Source organism: Natator depressus, chromosome 4 (assembly GCF_965152275.1).
Source record: "Natator depressus isolate rNatDep1 chromosome 4, rNatDep2.hap1, whole genome shotgun sequence".
Classification (NCBI taxonomy): Eukaryota; Metazoa; Chordata; order Testudines; family Cheloniidae; genus Natator; species Natator depressus.
In genome coordinates this window covers 102,029,124-102,050,996 of record NC_134237.1, presented here as the reverse complement: position 1 = coordinate 102,050,996, position 21,873 = coordinate 102,029,124, and the positions used below count along the sequence as shown (strand labels likewise).

At 39.5% G+C, this 21,873-nt stretch overlaps 1 protein-coding gene across 1 annotated transcript in view; it reads left to right on the top strand.

Moving 5' to 3' along the window:
* Positions 1-21,472, top strand: part of PCDH7 (protocadherin 7) — a 603,373-nt gene extending 581,901 nt beyond the window's left edge. Inside the window, exon 4 of the mRNA XM_074951571.1 lies at positions 21,330-21,472. Coding sequence (XP_074807672.1) covers positions 21,330-21,412 — 83 coding nt within the window. The 3' untranslated portion in view covers positions 21,413-21,472. The remainder of the gene's footprint in view (positions 1-21,329) is intronic.
* Positions 21,473-21,873: the final 401 nt, after the last annotated feature.

Genomic DNA, 21,873 nt, shown 5'->3' with positions numbered 1-21,873 from the left:
GATGTGCTTAAATCTATCTCTATTCAGGACTGCACTCACGCATGTGCTTAACTTTACATCAGCTTAAGTCATATTGATGTTTCTGGTTGGGGTCCAAGTGCACAAAATGGATATGAGCAAACAATAGAATGGGAACAGAAGAAAAAAATCCATACACTGAAATTAGCTACATGAAGACAGAAGTAAATGAGATGCATCAAAAGAAGGAAGAAGAGTATGCACGAAAAGAAGGGCAACGTTAATGTCATCATTAAATATATCATCATATATAGTGTCTGATACAATTAACATATTGCATGACTTTTATATACTGAACTTGGTCCCAGGATTTTAGACAGACAAGATGGTTGAGGTAATATCTTTTACTGGTCTGACTTCGGTTGGTGAGAAGGACAAGCGTTCAAGCCATACAGAATTCTTCTTCACCAACAGAAATTAGTCCAATAAAAGATATTACCTCAACCACCTTGTCTAAAATCCTAGGACCGACATGGCTACACTTACACTGCATGATGTTGTCAGTCATAATGACAACAAAAGAAACATAGTGTACAGGTCTGTAGTGGATAGGAATTGGATAATATCGCTTTAATTAGTTTCCAAATCCTCTAGTGGTCCTCACTGTCATGGATGTTTCAGAAGCATCCAGAACTCTTAACACATCAGCAAGGCAATATATAGATTTTTGTACTGTATATAGTAAGTTAGGCCGTGTGGTTCCTTCATATTAAATTTGCTATGTAAAGTATAAAAGACACAAGGGACAAGTTTTCTTCACATGCAAGCATTGCATTTGCACATACAAAGAACCACAGAACACGCTTACCTGTTTGCATGCACAAAAGCTTGTTTACTCATATGTAAATACAAGACTTGCATACACAGGTGAACAGGCCATTCTGAATATTTACCCCCACAATGGTGGAGAGTAGTTGAAAGAATTTAAGAATTTTATGTTTGGATTCCACTAGTTATATCAATATTTGCATAGCCCACTAAAGTAATGGGATAGGGAGAGTTCAAGGTGATGTTTAGGGCACCCTTTACCCTTCATAATATTGGGAAAAAGTGTTGCCAACTCTCATGATTTTTTTTTAAACCAGTGACATGATTTTGGCTGGAGCAGGAGCTGATTATGTGAGAAGCTCCAGCCTTCTAGTGAATCTTAGCCCTGTGACAGGCTGCCTGCCTCACTTTCCCATTTCCTGGGGCAGAATAATCAGTCAGAGCTGCTACAGGAAAAACTCCTGCCCTCCCCATAGCAACCTAAAAACATACTCACAGGAGGGAAGGGGAGGGGAGGAGGGAATTAAAGAGCCCAGCAGTTTAAGGTAACTCTTCTCACTCCTCCACCTTCCCCTCCTGTGAGCACCAGGGAAAGGAAGATGCCTCTGTTCTTCCCCTCTCCATCCTTGCAGCATCTGGCTTAGGCAGGGGTGTGTGAAGAGCTTCCCCCATAGCTTAAAAAGTAGAGAAGGGACCCCCATTGTAGCTCTCCCAGGCCCAGGAGAGGGGCATGAAGCAATTTAGCAGGAACGGCCAAACTGATAGGTAGGGGTTGAATTTACAGGGTTGGTGGCTAGGTGGGGTCAGAATTAATTGATAGAGAGATGTGGGGGTGAGAGCTTCTTCACCAAAATGAAAAAAAAAAATCACCTCAATAAATTCAGGAGACTGAGCAACACTAATTGTCACACATTCTGGGGATGGGCAGGGAAGTTTAAAAGAAATCAAGAGAGACCATAAACTTCAATATTGTCATTTTTTTTTTAAAAAATGAAACATCTTTTTGGCTAGACTCATATTTTGGATCTCTTGAGGTTGCCAACATTGCCTAAACATACCTAGATAGATACAATTCTTTTGGAAAAGGTAGATCTTTGTTTAGATACTGAAATGTTTAATGCAACATTTTATATTTTTGTTTTACTTAAGTGGTGCATTAAAATGGCACCTCTGATGAATGAAAACGAGAAGAGAATCTGTCATGGAATTTTTAGAAATACATATACTTACTGTACCATCCAGTTCTCCAATGATATTCATTTGTTAGTCATTCGCCAATCACTTTTATTGCCAACACATTTAAAATAAATGGAGGAATAAATGGGAATTGCTTGAAATGCTAATACTACAGATGAGGCTATCAAGATAAAATGTTAATCTTATCTTCTATTGTTTTATAGGGTGCTTTTATAATCCCTGATTCAGGACAGCACTTAAGCATGTGCTTAACTGAATAGGGATGTTTTCCTTAATCAGGGCCAGAAGCTGGATTTTTCTGAGAAATACAATCAGTGAAGTAAATTAATCTGGATTTTTATTTTCAGATGAAAAAGTGAGTTCACAGCACCAATTGTTATTTTAAAAGCCCATTCCCCCCTATTTTTAATTACAGGAGAAAATGTGCATTCACACTGTGAACCTCTTGCATATTTCACCCTCCTATACCTTGAAGCTGGTCAAAATCAGCCTCTTAAAACTGTTTTTTGTTTGTTTTGTTTTGTGTGTGTGTGTGTGTGTGTGTGTGTAAAACGAGTCTTTTGTCAAGATGATTGTATAAACACTGTTTCAACATGGGTCAAATTTTGCAGGCGTATTTTGAGCTGCATAATGGCAACTCAGAATTCCAGCTATTGCTAAACAGACGTTTGTGCTGCAGCAATGTGTAATGTGTTCGATAGATAAGAGAATCAGTGGCACTGAAGCCCTTTTCAGTTTGGGAGTCCTTGAGTCCTTTAGTCTCTATCAACCTCCCAATGGAAGAAAGTGTTCAGGTCAGGATCAAGTAAAGGCCGTTTAGCCATTTCCTGTTCAGTACTTCAATCCCTCTCAATGCGGTCTGTTTTCATGAAAATTGTCAGTGCTTTGCCTCTGTTACCTTGGCTAGTAGGCTAGTCTAAATTTATAATTTGGTTAGAGAAGTCTTTGCTGATCTCTCTTCTGATTTTTCTTTATATATATATATATATTTATGATTACTACCTTTTAGTTTATCTGTGTTAAACAAATGTAGTTACTTAAGATGCAGTTACACTAAAACAGCTGACTTTTGCCATATAGAAGTATGAAGAAGCATCATAACATATATTTTTTGGCTTGCTATACAGCAATGGATCCAAACGCTAAGCTTATTTTGAAATGAAATCATTGCCCTTATGTTATGAATATTAATGCATTGTGAGATAACACATCTACTTTCTTTTTCACCTTTGGTAGTCTCTGTATAACATTCAACTCATCTGAGCTTTATGTCTCAGGCAGGTTTCCCCCCACCCCAAAAATAAAATCACCTATTCTGCTTTGCTGTGTACCTGTTGATTGATATATAACATAATTCATTGGATCAGAGAATGGTATAAGAATCTAACTTCCACAGGCTTATCTGCAGTTTTTCAGATGTGGATAATAGCATGTATATCTTGGCTTTTTAAGTTACTCCTCCATTTGGTATGCTAGTAAAGAACCATCATAACTCTGTGGTCCCGCCCAAGGAACCATTTAGTTTAGTTTATTTAGGTTATTAAAGCTAATATATGGGTAAGTCTCAGAACTAGAAGGCTTAGAGCTCATCTCCATGAACAATTAGTTCATGGGAAGCTGAGGTGTAAATCTACCCTGAACTATTTACTTTAATAAAAAAGCATAAGGTATAATTTAATAGTATGCTGCAAACAGTAAACAACAAAATACAGTCCCCACAATTCCTTTCCTAATGACTGCCAGGCTCCCATAGAAGCACTTATATAGTGTGACTTTTCCCACCCAATGTCTAATAAATCAGTACTCTTGTATATAAATTTTAGGAGCCTGATCATCCTCTCTAACATCTTTAGTGACCACACTGCTCTGGTATATATGGCTGCCCACCAGGCAGGACCCACTGTTGCCTCAAATGCTGGATGATTTTCAGGTGGAAGACTTTTCCCTCAGCAGGGAGCTACAAATGGTCACTCTCTGGGCTTCATTCTGCTTCCATTGAAGTCAATAGAAATGTTGCCACTGCTGTCAGTGTTTGCAGGATCAATCTGTCTGCTGCTACTGGTTCACAGGGAACTAGGGAAGAGACATGCCCCATACGTCTTTCTAAGTGGCTGCCAGGGAATTTGTATAGTGTAGACCAGCTCCAGGCAGGGAAAGGGCATCCTAGCAGTTCCTGTTGCCAGCCCTTCTTATGACCCTCGTAAACCCTGCCCCCAACCCTCTGGGTGGTCGCAACCCCCACATTGAGAAATACTATTGCATAGCATCTCTTTAAACATTGCTAATGCTTTGCTATTGTCCTGCTCCTAAGACATGAGTTTGGAGTTGAATTTGTTGGGGTTTAATTCATTGCTTTAGGTATACTGAATTCCAACTTACTAAGTAAGCATGAGAAACTGGCATTTAGACTCAGTACCTCCAACAGTTTCAGAATGACAAATTATTATGTATTTCCAACCAATTACTCCATGTGAGAACAATATTATCCAATTATCAAACATATATGCTTGTTCCTTGATTTTCTCAAAAGCACTCAAGTGTGACAGCTGTGATACAGACGGACAAGTTCAGTGGCCTAATTAGCAACTGATAAAGAAAAGAAAATATTGTTGAGGGCCCTCTTGACTGCAAGCTCATAAATTGAAAGTTGTAAAGATCCACTTTTGTCTCTACTAAAATATTTGTTTATTTCCAGAAAAATTCAACAGTATAACACAAGTTAATTGAGTAGGCACTTTAAAATTTCAGCAAGCTTCTTGCGAGAGTTGGCAAAAATTCGGAGTATAATAAATATTTGATGCTTTTGAATTTGATAGTATTTGCTATCCTATCGTTTGTAATAAAAATGTAAAGAGTCCATCTGAGGTGGTAATGATAGCCAGAGCCAGTGGAAAAATGAAAACAAATGTTCTAACTGGATAAAAAGTCAGGGAATGTTCTAATATTTTGTAGAATATGCTTGACATTGTGTCCTTTTTTCAGGACCACTGAGGAAGGGTTTGACACACATCATATCATTAAGTCTTCCGCAAACTGTTACATAGCTTTTATTTTTAATGTACTGTATTACTAGCTGTTGGGCAAACCTAAAATTGTAAAAGTGCTGGAAGAATTCTGCTGTGAATTTTGCTCTGATTACACAGAACTGAACAGTACATCACTGTTATGAAAACTTTAAAGACACTGATTAGTGAAATAATATCTGCTGAATTTAAGGTCCACTGGCTGCCCCTTGTTCCAGCTGGTAGTCATGATATCTCCAATATTTCTGCTGGGAAGTCCTCAGAACGATATGCCATAATGCCTATGATGCCCTGTCCAACTGACTTAAAACCATAGAGTAGCCAGCATGAAAAAATGGGTGTTTACCACTACAAAAGGAGAGTGATCACTTTAGATAAGCTATTACCAGCAGGAGAGTGGGGTGGGGGGAGAGAAAACCTTTTGTAGTGGTAAACACCCATTTTTTCATGCTTTGTGTGTATAAAAAGATCTTCTATACTTTCCACAGTATGCATCCGATGAAGTGAGCTGTAGCTCACGAAAGCTTATGCTCAAATAAATTGGTTAGTCTCTAAGGTGCCACAAGTACTCCTTTTCTTTTTGCGAATACAGACTAACATGGCTGTTACTCTGAAACTATTCTGGAACATCTCCAATTACCAAGAAGAAAGACAATAGCATTTCCCTCAAAGCTTAGATGCCAGTTGGATTGAATTTTCTCCTGTAAGAGGTCCCTTGCCATTTGACCCCACTTTCAACTGCTTAGCTGGCATCCCACCAAATCATTCAGCTGAGCTCCCCATCTAGCCAGGCCTGGTTATCGAAGATAAACATGTTGAATACAATGTCTGAAAAATGAATCCCATTGGGACAGAGCAATCCAGTATAATTACAAGTAATACCAGCCTACACCAGGGTCTCACCAATGAAATCCAGGGAACATGTTTCCATCTCATGATTTATTTTTTTCCAGAGCTTATTCTGGGTAAGTTGGCTCCCTTATACACCTGTTGTGATAACATATCTGACTAGACAGCAGAGGGAACTGAGACTATAAGCCTATTCAGGCTTTTTTTTAAAAAAATTGGACTCACTAACAAAGTCATTTCCACTGAAATATATGATAATCACACCAGATGACACAAAGCACTACCAGTACCAGGGACATAAATTGGTCCCATCCTATATTACAAAAGCTGCACCACCTAAAATGTGTACATACAAAACATGGGTAGTGTATAAACAAGTGCCTATTCTGCATGCCCAATTACTCATTTTGGTTTCCATGCACAAATCAGACACCAGTTTTGAAATTATGGCCTTTACTGTATATAGGAAAAGAAAACACTTGAAGAGCAGAAAGAAATGGAAGGGAGGATAAAAGGAAGTTATGGGTAGTTCTGATCTTCTAATAAAACAAGTTTTATTTAATGTGAGTGAATGAGATGCTTGTGACAAACAATGATTATCTGTGTCAAAATATATGTATGTGGAAGGTACAGCTACAGGGAAACCTGTGTCAGCCCTGGCACCTGGGGACACACTGAACCACAAATAAGTGAATCTGAAAAAAAGAGCAAGTCTCAAATTGTGAAATTGTTGCTTGAAGACAGCAGTTAGCCAGCAAGAGAGCATCCAATTCTTTTTCCTATGGGGCAAAAGAAAATAAAAACCTTTGTTCTCTCTGCTTGGAAACAGCCCTGATAATATAGAGGACAGGCAAAGAAGAAGAAAGAACAGAAATAGATCATCTGTGTCTTTCTACTATTGCCAATTAACTGGAGTAGATTAATAGCTTGGGCTGGGCTAAAACATTGGCCAGGCTATGGATTTTTGTTTTTAAGTGCAGCACAGTCTAGTATAAAGCAGCCTGTGCATTTCATTTTCAGGATGATGTGTTATAGTGATGTAGTAAGTCAGCTTCTAAGAGGCTTTCTGCATTAGTGGACATCACTGATCTTGCTCAGTATGAAAGTCAGAGATGGCCTTCTTTCATAAATAGATACATCGGGTGCATTGATTTTAATTCTGCATTGGTCACAGAGCTGTTGTCAAAACCCTTAACAATGTACCTTGAATAAGAGGAATATGTTCTGTGCTTTTTGAACCACCATTAAGTTACATGCACCTGAGTTCCTGCTGCCAAAAAATAGCAAATAGCTAACGATGGTCAATCTAAGAATACCATGATAATTATTGAATCAAAGATGCATTCTCTTTGTTGAGCTGTCAGAACGTTCTGGGAGAACTCCCTTTTGAAGTAAATATTTCACAAGGATGGCAATAAGTATAAGTAGTTTGAGTACAGTGCAATGGTGTTTAAATACAGGAGAAAGAAAAAAGTGTTAATAGGATAAGTACCAGAAAGGATTAACTATAGCTAAATAGCAGAGAGGATTAGCTATTATCCTGTCTATACAGACACCTAAGTTTCATATGGCCAAGTAGATAGGATGCACAAAGTCAGCACTGCAAGAATAGGGTTTTATTATTATTTCCAAGCCTGTATTGAAATCAGGTTTACTTAAGCACATAGTTAAACAGTTCACATAACCCATAAACTCTAACCTGGATAATCTATAAGAAAATTTTAAATTCTTACACCATTTTTTAGGAAATGCTTAGATAAATAATTGTTTCCAAAACACAGGTTTAATATATGCAGTTAAAATGGAGGTCTATAGAAAAAAAAATCAATCCTACCACCCATATATACCTGCTGCAATGTGCCAGCCTGAGTCACTAGACACTTAGGTGGTTGAAGAGATTTTGCTTCCTTTAATTGTGGGTTGAAGCAGGTAGTGTATCCTGCTATCAACAAATTCTACATTACAGCATAGACACTGCCAGATCAGATATCTAATACAGGCTCCAGTTACCAAAAATGGTCTGTATCAGAGACTTCAGGAGTATATATAAGAAACATAAGGGACAATTTTGCAACAAGCTTCAAATATAAGAAGTTTCTTCCTAAATCAAAAGAATTAAAGGTGGTTCAAGCTTTCATCATCACACTTTAGATAGAATAAGAATGTATGCAGGTACGTTATATGCCGTACAATTTTTTTACCCTATCTTCTTATAGCCCCAACCCTCCCATCATCTTAGTAGTTCAGTTCCTTCCAAATATATAAAAAATATCAATAAATTTTTTTCTTCTTCCCAGGCTCTAGGAAAACAGCTTGAATACTTGAGAGTTTTTGTTGTTTGTGTTTATATTATATTTATATTATATTTGTGTATATATACTTTATATATTAGGGCACTAGAATGCAGACCTCTCAAACTCCAGGCAATTCCCTGCCATACCAGAATTCCTGTTTTCCCTTGGACAAGTCACTTAGTTTCTCTAGGCCTCAATTCTCCATTTATAAATTAGGAATAACAGTACTTTCCTACATAAGTGTTGTATGTATAAATACATTAAAGGTGTTCAGATACTAGGGCAATGGGGACAAAATATGTGCCTTAGATAATATTTGAGTAAGTGTATTGTGTGAACAATGTATTGAGAGGACACTAAGACAAAGTGAGTTTTACATTTACTTCTGAAAGTGGTTAGTACTCTGGTTATTCTTATCTCTTGTGGGAGTGAGTTCCATGATCTAGGTGTCCATTCTTTCACAGGTCTTTGTCTTTCATTCAGTCTTTCCCCATATAGGCTTAGAGTTTCATTGTTCCAATACAATATAGCTACTGGCAGAAGTCAGTCACAGAAGAGACAGCAATCTTCCAGGCTACTACTGCCAATCCTTCCTTAGGCTTTGCGTATCAGGTTAGAGACCTTGAACATATCTCTATATTCAGTGAGGAGCCAGTGCAGAGAGTAGAGCGGTGATAAATTCATAACAACCTGAATGTCTAAAAAAGCAGACAGGCTGCTGTGTTTCATGTTAGACCCTCACTGGTGAGTTTGGCTTTATTCCTGGATATCACGGGTCAGATCCTCACCTGCTGTGAATTTGACATAGCTTCATAGGCTTCAGAGGAGCAAGCAGATTTACTCCAACAGAAGATCTGACCCAATGAGTGGCAATAATTAAGCCTATTGTGAACATCATGTACTTGAAGATCTTTTACAAGTGCATACTCATACCATTTCAGAATCTGAACTTGGCAGATCTTATAATCTAAGGCGGGTTAGGCCTAGGCACATACTTTGGGTTGAACCAAAAATTTTCAAAGTTTTCTGTGAATCAAAAAGTTAGTTTGAACAAAAACGGAACATCATTTGACCCCAAACAACACAATTTAGATTTCAAGCATTTTGTTTTTTACTTTTCTAAAAATAAAATTAAAGAACATTTCAAGATAAGAAGTAATTTTGAATAAAACAAATTGAAATGTTTCATTCTGAAAATATCAAGACAAAAATGTCTCATTTTTCCATATTTTTGTAGTTTTCCTCCTTTGACCAAAAGCATTGAGGTGAATGACATACATTTGCTAAATGTTTCAGTTTCACCAAATCTGCATTTTTCATGGAAAAAAAGTTTGTGTTTGAAAAATTAACCTAGCTCTAATCAATAGGTCATCCTTGTCCATCTTGTTGGTACTGAACCAATGTTTTTTGCAAAATTATAGGGGACACTGCACTGTTAGAATTGTCATTTAGATGACAAACATGCTGAAGTCCTGGGCACTTGGAGCCATAGTACTTTTTGTAAGAGAAGGTATATTAGCCCAGGTGTCCTGACCAAACTGCAATTTGGAAATTGACTATCTACATCTTCCATGCAATTTAAATGAGACAATATCCCTTCTTACTTCATCCCCTAAAATGTTGTGTAGTATTGGTGTGGACTCTGGAGAACGCTGCAGGCTGTGCAGTTCCCTTGAGCACAGAAGGATGTGGATCTGGATGTGGACACCTTTTGTGAACATGATCTCAAAATTTCAAAATGTTTCCACCAGCTCTAATTCTAAAATATAGATTCGGAGTAAGTCTGGGAGTGCTTAAATCACAGACTGGAAACCAAGAAATTTGGGTTCTAGAGCTGAGATTATTCACAATGAATAATTTATTCAATTAATTTCATCTTCTTTCTGTTCATGAATTGAGTTGTGATTTTTGTGAATTTATTATTCAAAGTTATGTGACAAATAATTATAGTGATTAACTAGAGCTTTCACAAAAGAAGCTAATTTCAAATATTTCAAACTCTGCAAGGTACTGGTCAGTTTTGTTCCTGGTTCAATCAGTAATAAAATTTTCAATATAAATATTAAGTATTGAGTTTTCTTTTCATAAATACTTGCTAATGAACACTGAGGTGGGATATTCAAAAGCATTCAGGATTGGTCTAATTCTGCTCCCAAGAAAGTCAATGGAAGTTGACCTCAATGGGAGCAGGATGGCCAATGCTGACAGCAATTGAAAATCCTTAAAAATTCTCTGCTTCTCTAAGCATTTAACTGGCATAGTCACAGAAAATGAAAGCGCCAAACATAACTGACTGTGATTTGATTTTTTTTTAAATATGAGGCATTTACTCAGTTCTACTGAGTTCTATTCCTGACTCACATTTTCTTACTGTGGGCCATTAGGCAAATAACTCCCTACACATTTGTTTCCTTACCTGTAAATGAAGATATGTTCCTCCACACAGGTGTTTTGGTAGGTTTCACTATTCTAAAGCACTTGATTCTCACTAAGTGTATATTACATAACACAACATTAAATACCAAAATTAAAAATATTGTGGTTCTGTAGTGTATAATAAATTCAAATAATCTCAGAGTCCGCCCCGTGTATCCCTATATAGGATATATTTTAGGTTAGTGGTGTCCCACCTTTTCAGCCCCAGTGTCAAAAGCAATATTTCAAAATGGGAAGGGGCCATAACTGGGATGGTAGAAGCAGTTTAAGCAGTTTAAACTTTGGTAATTCCTCTCCACCCCCCTTCATAGTTTCTTGAGAATCTGAACTGGGAGTCTAAATGCAGCTCCTAGCACATGTCCACAACCCAACTTTTAGGTTCAAAGCTACTTTTTCAGCACACCCATCTGGGATTGGGGTAAAGTGTAAAGTGGTGGATTCCTTGTTTGAGTCCTGCTTTTAGTGCTCCATTCATCTGAAACACATCTCTGCTTCCTTCAACCCATACCCTTTGGAACCACTCTTCTACAGCCTGGACCCTGTTTCCTTCTCCAGGAGCCTCTTCAATCAGCCCTCCATTCTTCTACACCCAATGCTACCAGGAATGTGCCCTGACCTCCAGATCTCTTGGTCCTTCCTCTGGCTTCATCCCAGGCTCCACAACTTCTAAAATTCCCTCCCTTCTGCACCCTTTCCCCCCAATCTATCCCTTCTCCCAAATCAAAGTTCCCCTTCCCCAAACCAATTCAAAACAATTTCTGAGGCTTCAGAATGCTCCTAAAATCAATTACAACACAGAGCAACCCACATTTAAAACCAATTTTTGCTGCAGCTTCATCCCTGTCTTTATGGTACCTCTGCTACCCTTCTCAGAGCTCTCATTTTGGAAGGCCCTACCTCCTCCTGCACCAGCTGCTTGCATGTCCTCCACCTCCCATCTCCTTTTGTGAAGAATACACAAAACCTCATCCATTTAAGGTACTTGTATAGTCCTCCACTACATTTGTACCTGAGCTCCTCGTAGTCATTGAGGTATTTATCACAACAATGCACCTGTGGGGTAGGGAACTGCTATTATCCTCATTATACATGAAGAGCTGAGACATTGAGATTAAGAGACAGGTTTTTAGAGGTATTTAGGCACCTAGAGACAGATGAGTGACTCATGGGACTTTCAAAAGCACCTAACTCCCATAGATTTCAAATCTGGCTGAATGACTCGCTCAAGGTCACAAGAAGTTTGTGGCAGACCAGGGAAGTGAACCTGGGTTTCTTGAGTTCTAGGCTATTGCAGTAACTTCTGAACAGGCCTCCCTCATTGCTTTACCTTCAGAGACAATATTTAGGCATATTTTTATTCCATTGCTTATTAATATAATTGTTTACACAATAAATGTGTATAAAACTATTAAATGAGGTGTTTGGGGGGGATTAACTTGCGTAAGTGTTTTAAAATGGATTTTTGAAATATAAATTTGGGGCATGCATTTATAGGAAGCAAGGTTAGTGCAAATGATCAGCTTTGTTCAATGAAATTTTGAAAGCCCAAATGGCACAAAAACATCAATTCTTGCACATTCTTTTAATTTTTGGTTGTATTTTCAGCTAGTTTTCATATTTCAACATATTCTGCATACCACAGAGACTTTAATAAGATACAGATTCACCATTATGACAGAGATTTAATAATATATAACAGGATACAAAATACTGTTCTTATCACACCAACTCCATTTTAACCTTATCAGGAAAAGTCAGATCAAGACAACTATTCAATGATTTGAAACACATGTAGCATACAATCGAAATACAAATTTCCTTTCAGTGACCTAGATGAATAGTACAAGGATCAGTATCTTGAGTTAGAAGTAGCAGCATTAAAGCAGTGGAAATAATATCCCATTGACTTCAAAGGAGTAGGAACTATAATATTATGTTTCTGTTCCGATATTTCATAGCAAAAAGTTCATACTGAAGTGTATAACATTTATTGACAGTGTGGCTCTTTGAAAGACACTGGGACCACTTCGCTGTTTCCATTACAGTGTGCAAGGAGAACAGAAGTGATACCAGAAAAAAAAATCTGATTCTGAGACCAGGATATGCCATTTACTTCAAAAACACTACTCTCAAATTCTCTGCCATAGTTCCGTGGACAAAAAGCACTTACGCATGAGGCAAGTTGAACTCAGGTTGAGGACATTTAGCAAGCTCAGCACAGAGACGATGGAATGTGTGAGGCTGTCACCCTTTCCTTAACTACTTGTGGCCTATCGAGTCATACCGTCCATATGATGTGCAACCCGAGAGCCCAATCTTACATTCAAAGATGCCAGTCACTTTTCTGTCTCAGTTACCTGGACAATAGGAGGTGGGGACAGGGAAGCAGTGTTGGTGTTATTTCTTTTTGCCTTTTTCCACTTGCAAAGTGTCCACACATAGACTGACTTCCTTGAATTTATTTGTTATAGATAATTTGTCACTAGGTAATTTTTCATAAGGAGCAAGTTGCAAACATTTGACAGTCAAAATTCTACATTTGAGTTGTGATTATTAGTTTTGATGGAAACTTGCTCTTTGATTGGTTTCTGATGCAAATACTCATTTATGATTCAAAAATTACTTTGAGTATTCTGCAGTATTCACTATAATTGAGTTTCTGTGAATTCTTAGTATACTTTGTTAGAATACAAACGTGAAAAGCAGATGAGGCAAAACAGTCCATTAACACATTCACTGTGATTCACAGGAATATTTGAGAAATGTTGTGCAATATTTGGTCATTTTTCAGAGAGCCTTCACTGTGAACATGACTGGTGTCTTTTTTGTCATTTATAGCTGTGAATTAAGAGATCTGATCTGCATGGCTCACAATGTGCTTGTCACTGCATTCCATATATTACAGACCTCTCTGATATTATTGGCAGTTATTGAAAATATTAGCTATTTTCCCTTTTTTTGCTGCAACTACAGTGTAAGGAAGCTAAATTGTTTAACATTTGTGCTGGCTTGGATATGTTCTTATCTGATTTTATCTGTATGAATAGTTAAGGTTAACTTCCCTGAACAATCCAGTGAATGGCTTTGCAACCTACTGTTTGCACATTGCCTGTGAAAACCTTCTCACATAACCACATCTGTGAGGTCTGTGCTCTCCTGACATCACACTGTATGAATCTCGGAGGAATTCTTTCATCATCTTGTCTATACTGTAGACAGCACCGAAGCAGTATGACCCAGCTTCTCATTGTTCCATTCCAAACTGAATGGAGGAAAGGTATGATTGAGTGCTCCCTTCTGAATGTTGCCAATTTAGACATGGTTTTCAGAGGAGTTTAAGACTTGGTTCTTTCTTTAAACTTATTTGGAAAGTGGCACATCTTATTAATAACTATGCTGGCTCTCCCCAAGTCAGCATCTGGAAAGGAATTCAACTGCTGTAAGACTAAATTTATGCCTGTGCCTGCAAGCAGCCCAGGGTAGAGAACATGAAGGGAAACCTTGAGGGCTGCCTTAACTTGCACACCTTCTGGAATGACCCTTGAGGGCTGTTGTAGTACAGCAGAATAGCCAGAGTATAGATGTACCTTGTCCATTCCCCAAATTCCCATGGAACGCCTTCAACAAAGAGTTCTAAAAGGGTTTACACTGAGCTGGCCATGCTGGCTCCTCATGTATGCAAAGGGACCACAGGGCAATTTAACTTTCAGGGACTGGTGTCAAAATACCAGGGTAAGGCATTTGAAAGTTAATCATTTTCTTCTTCCTCAAGTGGTCCTGTCAGAGAAGCAAGGACTTCTCATTCTTCCCCTGTGTACATCCCCCCTTGAGGACCCACATTAAAACCAAATACTTTTGTTTGGGGCTCTTTTCACAAGCCATAATGCCCCTTTTCATTTGACAGAGCCAAGAGATGAAAGACAACCTCTGGACCTAGAGGTGACTGAACCCCAGTGAGCAAGAGACCAGAAACAGGATTCTATACCCTCTCCCACCTATACATGACAGTACCAAGCCCTGCTGCTAATTATCCAGGATAGCAACCTGAACAAGACTGAACATTTTTTGTGTTTTCCCATTTTGCTGGATAGTTGCTTATGAACTCACCTTATAGGCTACCTGAGCCAATCAGTTACAGCAGTGTAAATCTTGAGGAATTCTGTTGACTTCATTAGTATGAATCTGGAGCTAGTCCACAATGTAACTGAGATCTGAATCTGGCCCTTTGTGTGCACCTACAGAAATTATTCTAAATATAAGTTGTCTGTCTAAGCTGAATTTGATATTTGAAGGGTGAGATAGCATCTCTCCACCATTCTAAAACAACTGCTCCTTTACAGCTTTAGCAATGCCTAGAGAAGAACAGTCTGATCTTCCCCTTCATCTTAAGGAGGTGTCATTACTCTCTTTTAAAGAGATTTTTCACTCAAACTTAAGTTTGTACTGTATCTCATTCTCAGTTGGCTAGAGGTTAATGCTGACTTAAATGCTTTAAAATGATATGCTCTCATTCTAATGCTTATGGGGAAAACTACAGTGTAATCACAGTCTCTTTTATATCTTTCCTTGTGGCAATGAAGTTTTCATTTTTAAAGTAACTGGTAATGCAGACCTTCGTGGGAAGTGTGCTCCATATTGTGCCCGTTTATGTAGCACATTTAAGGCTAGGTTCTGCTATTCGTTGTATGGGTAGCAACCTTTGTTGCCCACTGTTTTGCTATTATGGCCTACTGAGACTTAGCAGCAGATCACGCTAATGGGGAATTGCAACAAGTGGAGCCAGCCAGAATACCTTCTGGGGAGTGCCTGCTTGGCTGGCAGTGCTACCAACCTGGCAGAGGGTGTGGCATCCTCCACACTCAGTCAATTCTGCTGGTCTTTGTAGTTCTGGGAATGAAACTGTAGTTCCACCTTCACCTCCTGCATCTTGTGGAGGCTAGTGCTGTTGATAGAGTTCACTATGCATAATTCCTGCTCTCTCCACACTGAGTCATAGCTGGGCCTTACAGAGAAGGCAAAGTCCCTCCCTCTTTCCTCCTCCTCCCCCCTCTCCACATACATACAGCTGTGTAAGGCCAGCCACACTCTAGCCCCTGGTTTCATGTATGCTTTTGAGGACTTCACATTCCAATCCAAAGCCATTTAATATTAAAGCATTTTGTTTGGGTGTCTTTCCATCCTTCTCTCATCACTGTGGTATGTCAACTAGCAGTATTTAGGAGTTTGAAGACAAATTAGAAAAAATAATAGCTGAATGTTTTTAGAGAGCAGTTAGGTCCACTGAAACTGCATGGTTTAATTGGAGAGGGACGATTCCAGTCCTGTCTGGTTTCATGAAATTTTACACTCCGGATCTCCCCTGCAGGATATCTAACTACAAACATTACATCATTAATACAAAGTCTTACTGGCAGATCAGGTGCTCTGACATTGTTGCTATCTGCTAGTAGCCTTATAGGCATTAAGCCTTTCATAGATGGTGCTGCATTGGTGCAATTATATTTAGAGCCATTTATTCATCCATGATTGACTAGAGTTTACCTACAGAGAATTTGACAGAGGACTGGGTTACGTAGGCTATTTCCCTACAACTGTACTTAGCAGTGTACAATGTTGCCCCAACATCTAATTTTTCACTTTTGAGATAATACTGACTTCAATGTTCAATGCTATTTTGACATGCAGTCGTGAAGACTAAATGTGTTTTCTGTAGCTACTGATATGCTTAGCCCCAACAGACTACAAATCATTTAGCTGCTTGTACTTTGTTTTTGTTTTGTACTTTATTATTCTAGGCTTTGGTTGTACATGCCAATCAGATATTGTCTTGGGACACTTTGAAAAGGCTTTCATACTCCTCTGGGTACCATGACCAGAGAGAGAGAGGCTGGTCTTTCTGTTTCAAGATAAAATATGTGAGGTTTGATTTTTTTTGATATGATGGTTTTCCCAGTCACAGGCACTGGTTGTTTGTTTCCCCCATCCACCGTTCTTTTCTGATTATTTATTTCCCTGCCTATACCTTTTGTTATTCATCTACTACAATACGTCTATTCCCTTTTCTTGTGGCTAAGATGTGATCATCAGTTTGTTCTGTATTAAATCACCCTTATTGAATGAAATGTAAAATACTTTTCCAACTTTAAAAATTAATATTTCTCTTGCATAATTTCCATTTGATGGGATATACTGACTGATAGACAGCTGTCATCCCAATATCTCAGACTAACTTTGCAAAATATTAAAAAATACTCATCTTCTGAAACATAGAATCTTTTAAAATATTCATTCAGCCACATGTGATGAATCCTTTTAAATATTAAGGGCTACATTCTATCCTCAAATGAATACACGTTTCTCACACATACATCTGAGGGTAAAATCTGGCTCATAAACAGGTAATTCCCACTACCTTCCACAGTTCTGTTATTCAAGAGAATTAAAAGGAATGGTACCAGACAACATTCATAAGGTGTCTTGGGGGCAATGGGTGGGATTTCTGACTTCAAAAAGGAAGAGTGTTGTGGGGGGGCGTATGCAGCTCTAATTGCTCTTTGAGAGGCTGGTATAAGGGCTATAGTATAGGTGGAAGTTATTTAAAAATATGCTACACTAGCAGTTCCATACATACCTGGAGAGGGATGGAATGTTACCATGATATGTGAACGTTTATTCTGCTCATTGAATGAGCATATTTACTCAGACCCATATGCTATTTTATCATTTGGACCTGTATTTGGTGTTCCAAACTCCCTTGCAGGACATTTTATCTTGTGATACAATGTTTTTTGCAATTTCAGACCCAATGCAGCTTCATTGGCTTCACTGTTAATGTCCCAGTTCCATTGTCCACCAGAGTGTGGATATAACTTCAATCTGCTAAAAGATCCAGATGCTAACTATTAAAAAGGGGTACAGAATTTAAGATTTTTCCATGAACAAAACACAGATTATGTCTCCTTTCTCATGACTTTTTGGAAGGCATATAAAGGAAACTGATACTACGTACTTCATAGGCTATGCCCCTAAAGCACCTCCTAGGATACAAATGTGCACTTACTCTGTCTCCCACACTGGCTTTGGTAGCCAATATTACCACAGAATACTCTGCTGCAGATACATGTCCCTCCAGAAACAAGTCTTAGGAGCAGTTTCCTCCTCTTTCTGGTGTTTTTCAGTAGTCCAAATGGAAAGGGCAACAATTTGTCAGTCTCATTGTCCCCCGCTCAGTTTGACTTCACCCCATGACACTTGTAAGGCTAGGGAGAAATAGTCATTGAGCAAGGGATGGGTTGCTAATGCCTTTCTACTATGAGTGTACCAAGCTCAAAGAGAAAAGAAACAAAGTGAAGAAGGTCCCTTTACTTACCTAGAGAGTCCAGGCAGCAGATTATCCTTCAGCAGCTTTCTTAGCCAGCCATCTCCACACTCTGGCTTTTAGAATCTCTGTTCTGTAACTCTGCTTTGCTCTATGTGCTATTTCTCACTATGCTTGGATCCTCCCTTACAAAGAACCACCCCTCTTTAGATGGCCCACACATCATACATACACCCACTTTGAGCTGATTGCCACCAAAGGAGCTCATTAAACCCTTCCTGGCTGGGATGGAATCTTGTCTCATCACAAATACATATTACTAGTCTTTGTGTTAAATTGTTTAAAGGAAAGCGAGGAAGTAATTGTGGAATTAAAGGCAAAGCTCAAAACCTATTTACTGATATGACCCCCCAGGGAGCAGATAACAAAAGCAAAATTGGCCTTCAATTATTTAACAAAAAGCCAAATACTGCATGTTTGTTTTAGATAGTGTCAGTAATATTATGAACAGAGGAAGCAGATGGAAAACTACAGTACTTGCTGTTAAATTTGTTTCTTAATAATCCCTTAAGACAATCCACAATAGGAAAGTCTTGAAGGTGGATTTGTCTGTCTAAATAATTGGATATTTCAGTTCTGTGATTTTTATTTTGCCTCAATAGTTCTATCTATTGCACCTCCTGAAGCAGTAAATCATGTAACTTTCATAATTCCCCTTCCCATCCATTGAGAATTTAGACAGGAATATTTAGAAACACCCATCTCATTTGAGCAGATCAATGGATCTCTTAAAAGCTTGGATTCTAGTAAATCATCAGGGAAAGATATTTTTCCCTCCCTGTTTTATAAATTATTTGGTTTTCAAACTTGTTCTGTTTTTCAGAAGTCTCCTCCCCACCATGGTGAAGATAAAGTTTCTTAACACTTAATGAAATCAGTACTTTGTTTAATGTGCCTAAGAGACCATGATCTGAGACCTATCTCATTGATTAACTTGGAATTGAAGATTTTTCCAAAAATACTGATCTGATAGCTTACAAAAAACCCAATTCCACAGTTGATTCATTTCTGTCAGTCCAATATTGTGACTGGAAAGTCCGCAAGTAAACTATACTAGGGCAATATTCAGCTGACTACATATTAAGCAGTGTTTATCAGAGGATGCACATTATAACTCCGCTCCATAGTGTAGATTGGCTTCCAATTGGTTTCTAGATAAAGTTTTTTGGTCCAACCTACCTTAGTGACTACCACTTCCCCTAGGTAATGCCATAAGTATAAATTCTCAAGCTAATAGCCCTCTTGTTTAAATGAGAAGGGAAGGTGAGGAGTTCTCCATACTGGAACATATTGTTATATGGGTCATGGAAGCTGGTGGGCATGTGGAGAAATTGGAGAGAGTCCAGCGAAGGGCAACAAAAATGATTAGGGGTCTGGAACACATGGCTTATGAGGAGAGGCTGAGGGAACTGGGATTGTTTAGTCTATGGAAGAGAAGAATGAGGGGGGATTTGATAGCTGCTTTTAACTACCTGAAAGGTGGATCCAAAGAGGATGGATCTAGACTATTCTCAGTGATAGCAGATGACAGGACAAGGAGTAATGGTCTCAAGTTGCAGTGGGGGAGGTTTAGGTTGGATATTAGGAAAAACTTTTTCACTAGGAGGGTGGTGAAACACTGGAATGCGTTACCTAGGAAGGTGGTGGAATCCCCTTCCTTAGAAGTTTTTAAGGTCAGGCTTGACAAAGCCCTGGCTGGGATGATTTAGTTGGGATTGGTCCTGCTCTGGGCAGGAGGTTGGATTAGATGGCCTCCAGAGGTCCCTTCCAACTCTGTTATTCTATGATTCTATGATTCCTCTAGGATAAATGTAAGAAGCAGTAAAGCTCCTTTTGAAATAAGTCAGCTGAAACAATAGCAGCCAACACGCAAAATGCAGGCCACATGCAATGTTGGTCAGGAGCTGAGCTAAATGGGTGGAAGCATTACACGGGGAGCTAAATGCAAACACAGATTACTGGGTATATTTTGGTGGAGTTGTGAGTGTTTATGTCTGTGTCTGTAGCCAGAAACAACACAGAAGAAGACCAAGATGGCAAGGACAGTCAGAGAAGCACTTGTATAGTGACCCTGGAAGAAAGCTAAGAGAGAGATCTTTTTGTGTGAAGTGCTGGAAGAAAAAAAGAGGCTTTGAATACTGAGCAATACAATTGTCTCCCGTTGTTGATTCCTATGGTGTTCAGGGAAACAGGACTTTGTATAGAATACAGGGAAAATCTGAAAGATTGAAGCACAAAATGAGGCATGCCTAGCAAGGAACATAAAAGGCAATAAGAAGAGGTTCTATAAGTATATTTAGCCCTGGTCTACACTAGGAGTTTAGGTCGAATTTAGCAGCGTTAAATCGATTTAACCCTGCACCTGTCCACATGACGAAGCCCTTTTTTTCTACTTAAAGGGCTCTTAAAATCGATTTCCTTATTCCACCCCCGACAAGGGGATTAGTTCGGAAATCAGCCTTGCTGAGTCGAATTTGGGGTACTGTGGATGCAATGGTATTGACCTCCGGGAGCTATCCCAGAGTGCTCCATTGTGACCGCTCTGCACAGCACTCTCAACTCAGATGCACTGGCCAGGAAGACAGGAAAAGGCCCGCAAACTTTTGAATTTCAATTTCCTGCTTGGCCAGCGTGGCAAGCTGCAGGTGAGTGCAGAGCTCATCAGCAGAGGTAACCATGATGGAGTCCCAGAATCGCAAAAGAGCTCCAGCATGGACCGAACGGGAGGTACGGGATCTGATCACTGTATGGGGAGAGAAATCCGTGCCATCAGAACTCCGTTCCAGTTTTTGAAATGCCAAAACATTTGTCAAAATCTTCCAGGGTATGAAGGACAGAGGCCATAACAGGGACCTGAAGCAGTGCCGCATGAAACTTAAGGAGCTGAGGCAAGCCTACCAGAAAACCAGAGAGGCAAACGGCCACTCTGGGGCAGAGCCCCAAACATGCCACTTCTATGATGAGCTGCATGCCATTTTAGGGGGTTCAGCCACCACAGCCGTGTTGTTTGACTACTGGCATTCAAACAACATCCGTTCTTTATCTCTCTGTGTTATCCTCAGGAGAGTGGTATCATTCATGGTCACCTGGTTGAAATAGGGTGCTTTTCTTAAGGGGACATTCAGAAGTGCCAATTCCTGCTGGGCTGTTTGCCTGCGGCTGAACAGAAATGTTCCCCGCTGTTAGCCACGGGGAGGGGAGAAGGGTGAGGGGCTAGCCACGTGGTGGCAAAATGCGACCTTGGAATGAAAGCACATGTGTTATATATGTAATGTTAACAGCAAGGTTTACCGTGAAAGAGTGTACCCATTGTTCTATAAAATGTGTCTTTTTAAATACCACTGTCCCTTTTTTTTCCTCCACCAGCTGCATATGTTTCAAGGATCACAAGATCTTCTCCTTTCCAGAGGCTAGTGAAGATTAGAAGGAGAAAAAAAACGCACTCGTGATGAAATGTTCTCTGAGCTCATGCTGTCCTCCCACACTGACAGAGCACAGACGAATGCGTGGAGGCAGACAATGTCAGAGTGCAGGAAAGCACAAAATGACCAGGAGGAAAGGTGGCGGGCTGAAGAGAGGGCTGAAAATGAAAGGTGGCGGCAGCGTGATGAGAGGAGGCAGGATTCAATGCTGAGGCTGCTGGAGGATCAAACTAATATGCTTCAGCTGCAGGAAAGACAGCAGGAGCACAGACCGCCGCTACAGCCCCTGTATAACCAACTGCCCTCCTCCCCAAGTTCCATAGCCTCCTCACCCAGACGCCCAAGAACGCGGTGGGGGGGCCTCCGGCCACCCGGCCACTCCACCCCAGAGGGTTGCCCAAGCAACAGAAGGCTGGCATTCAATAAGTTTTAAAGTTTTAAACTTTTAAAGTGCTGTGTGGCCTTGTCCTTCCCTCCTCAACCGCCCC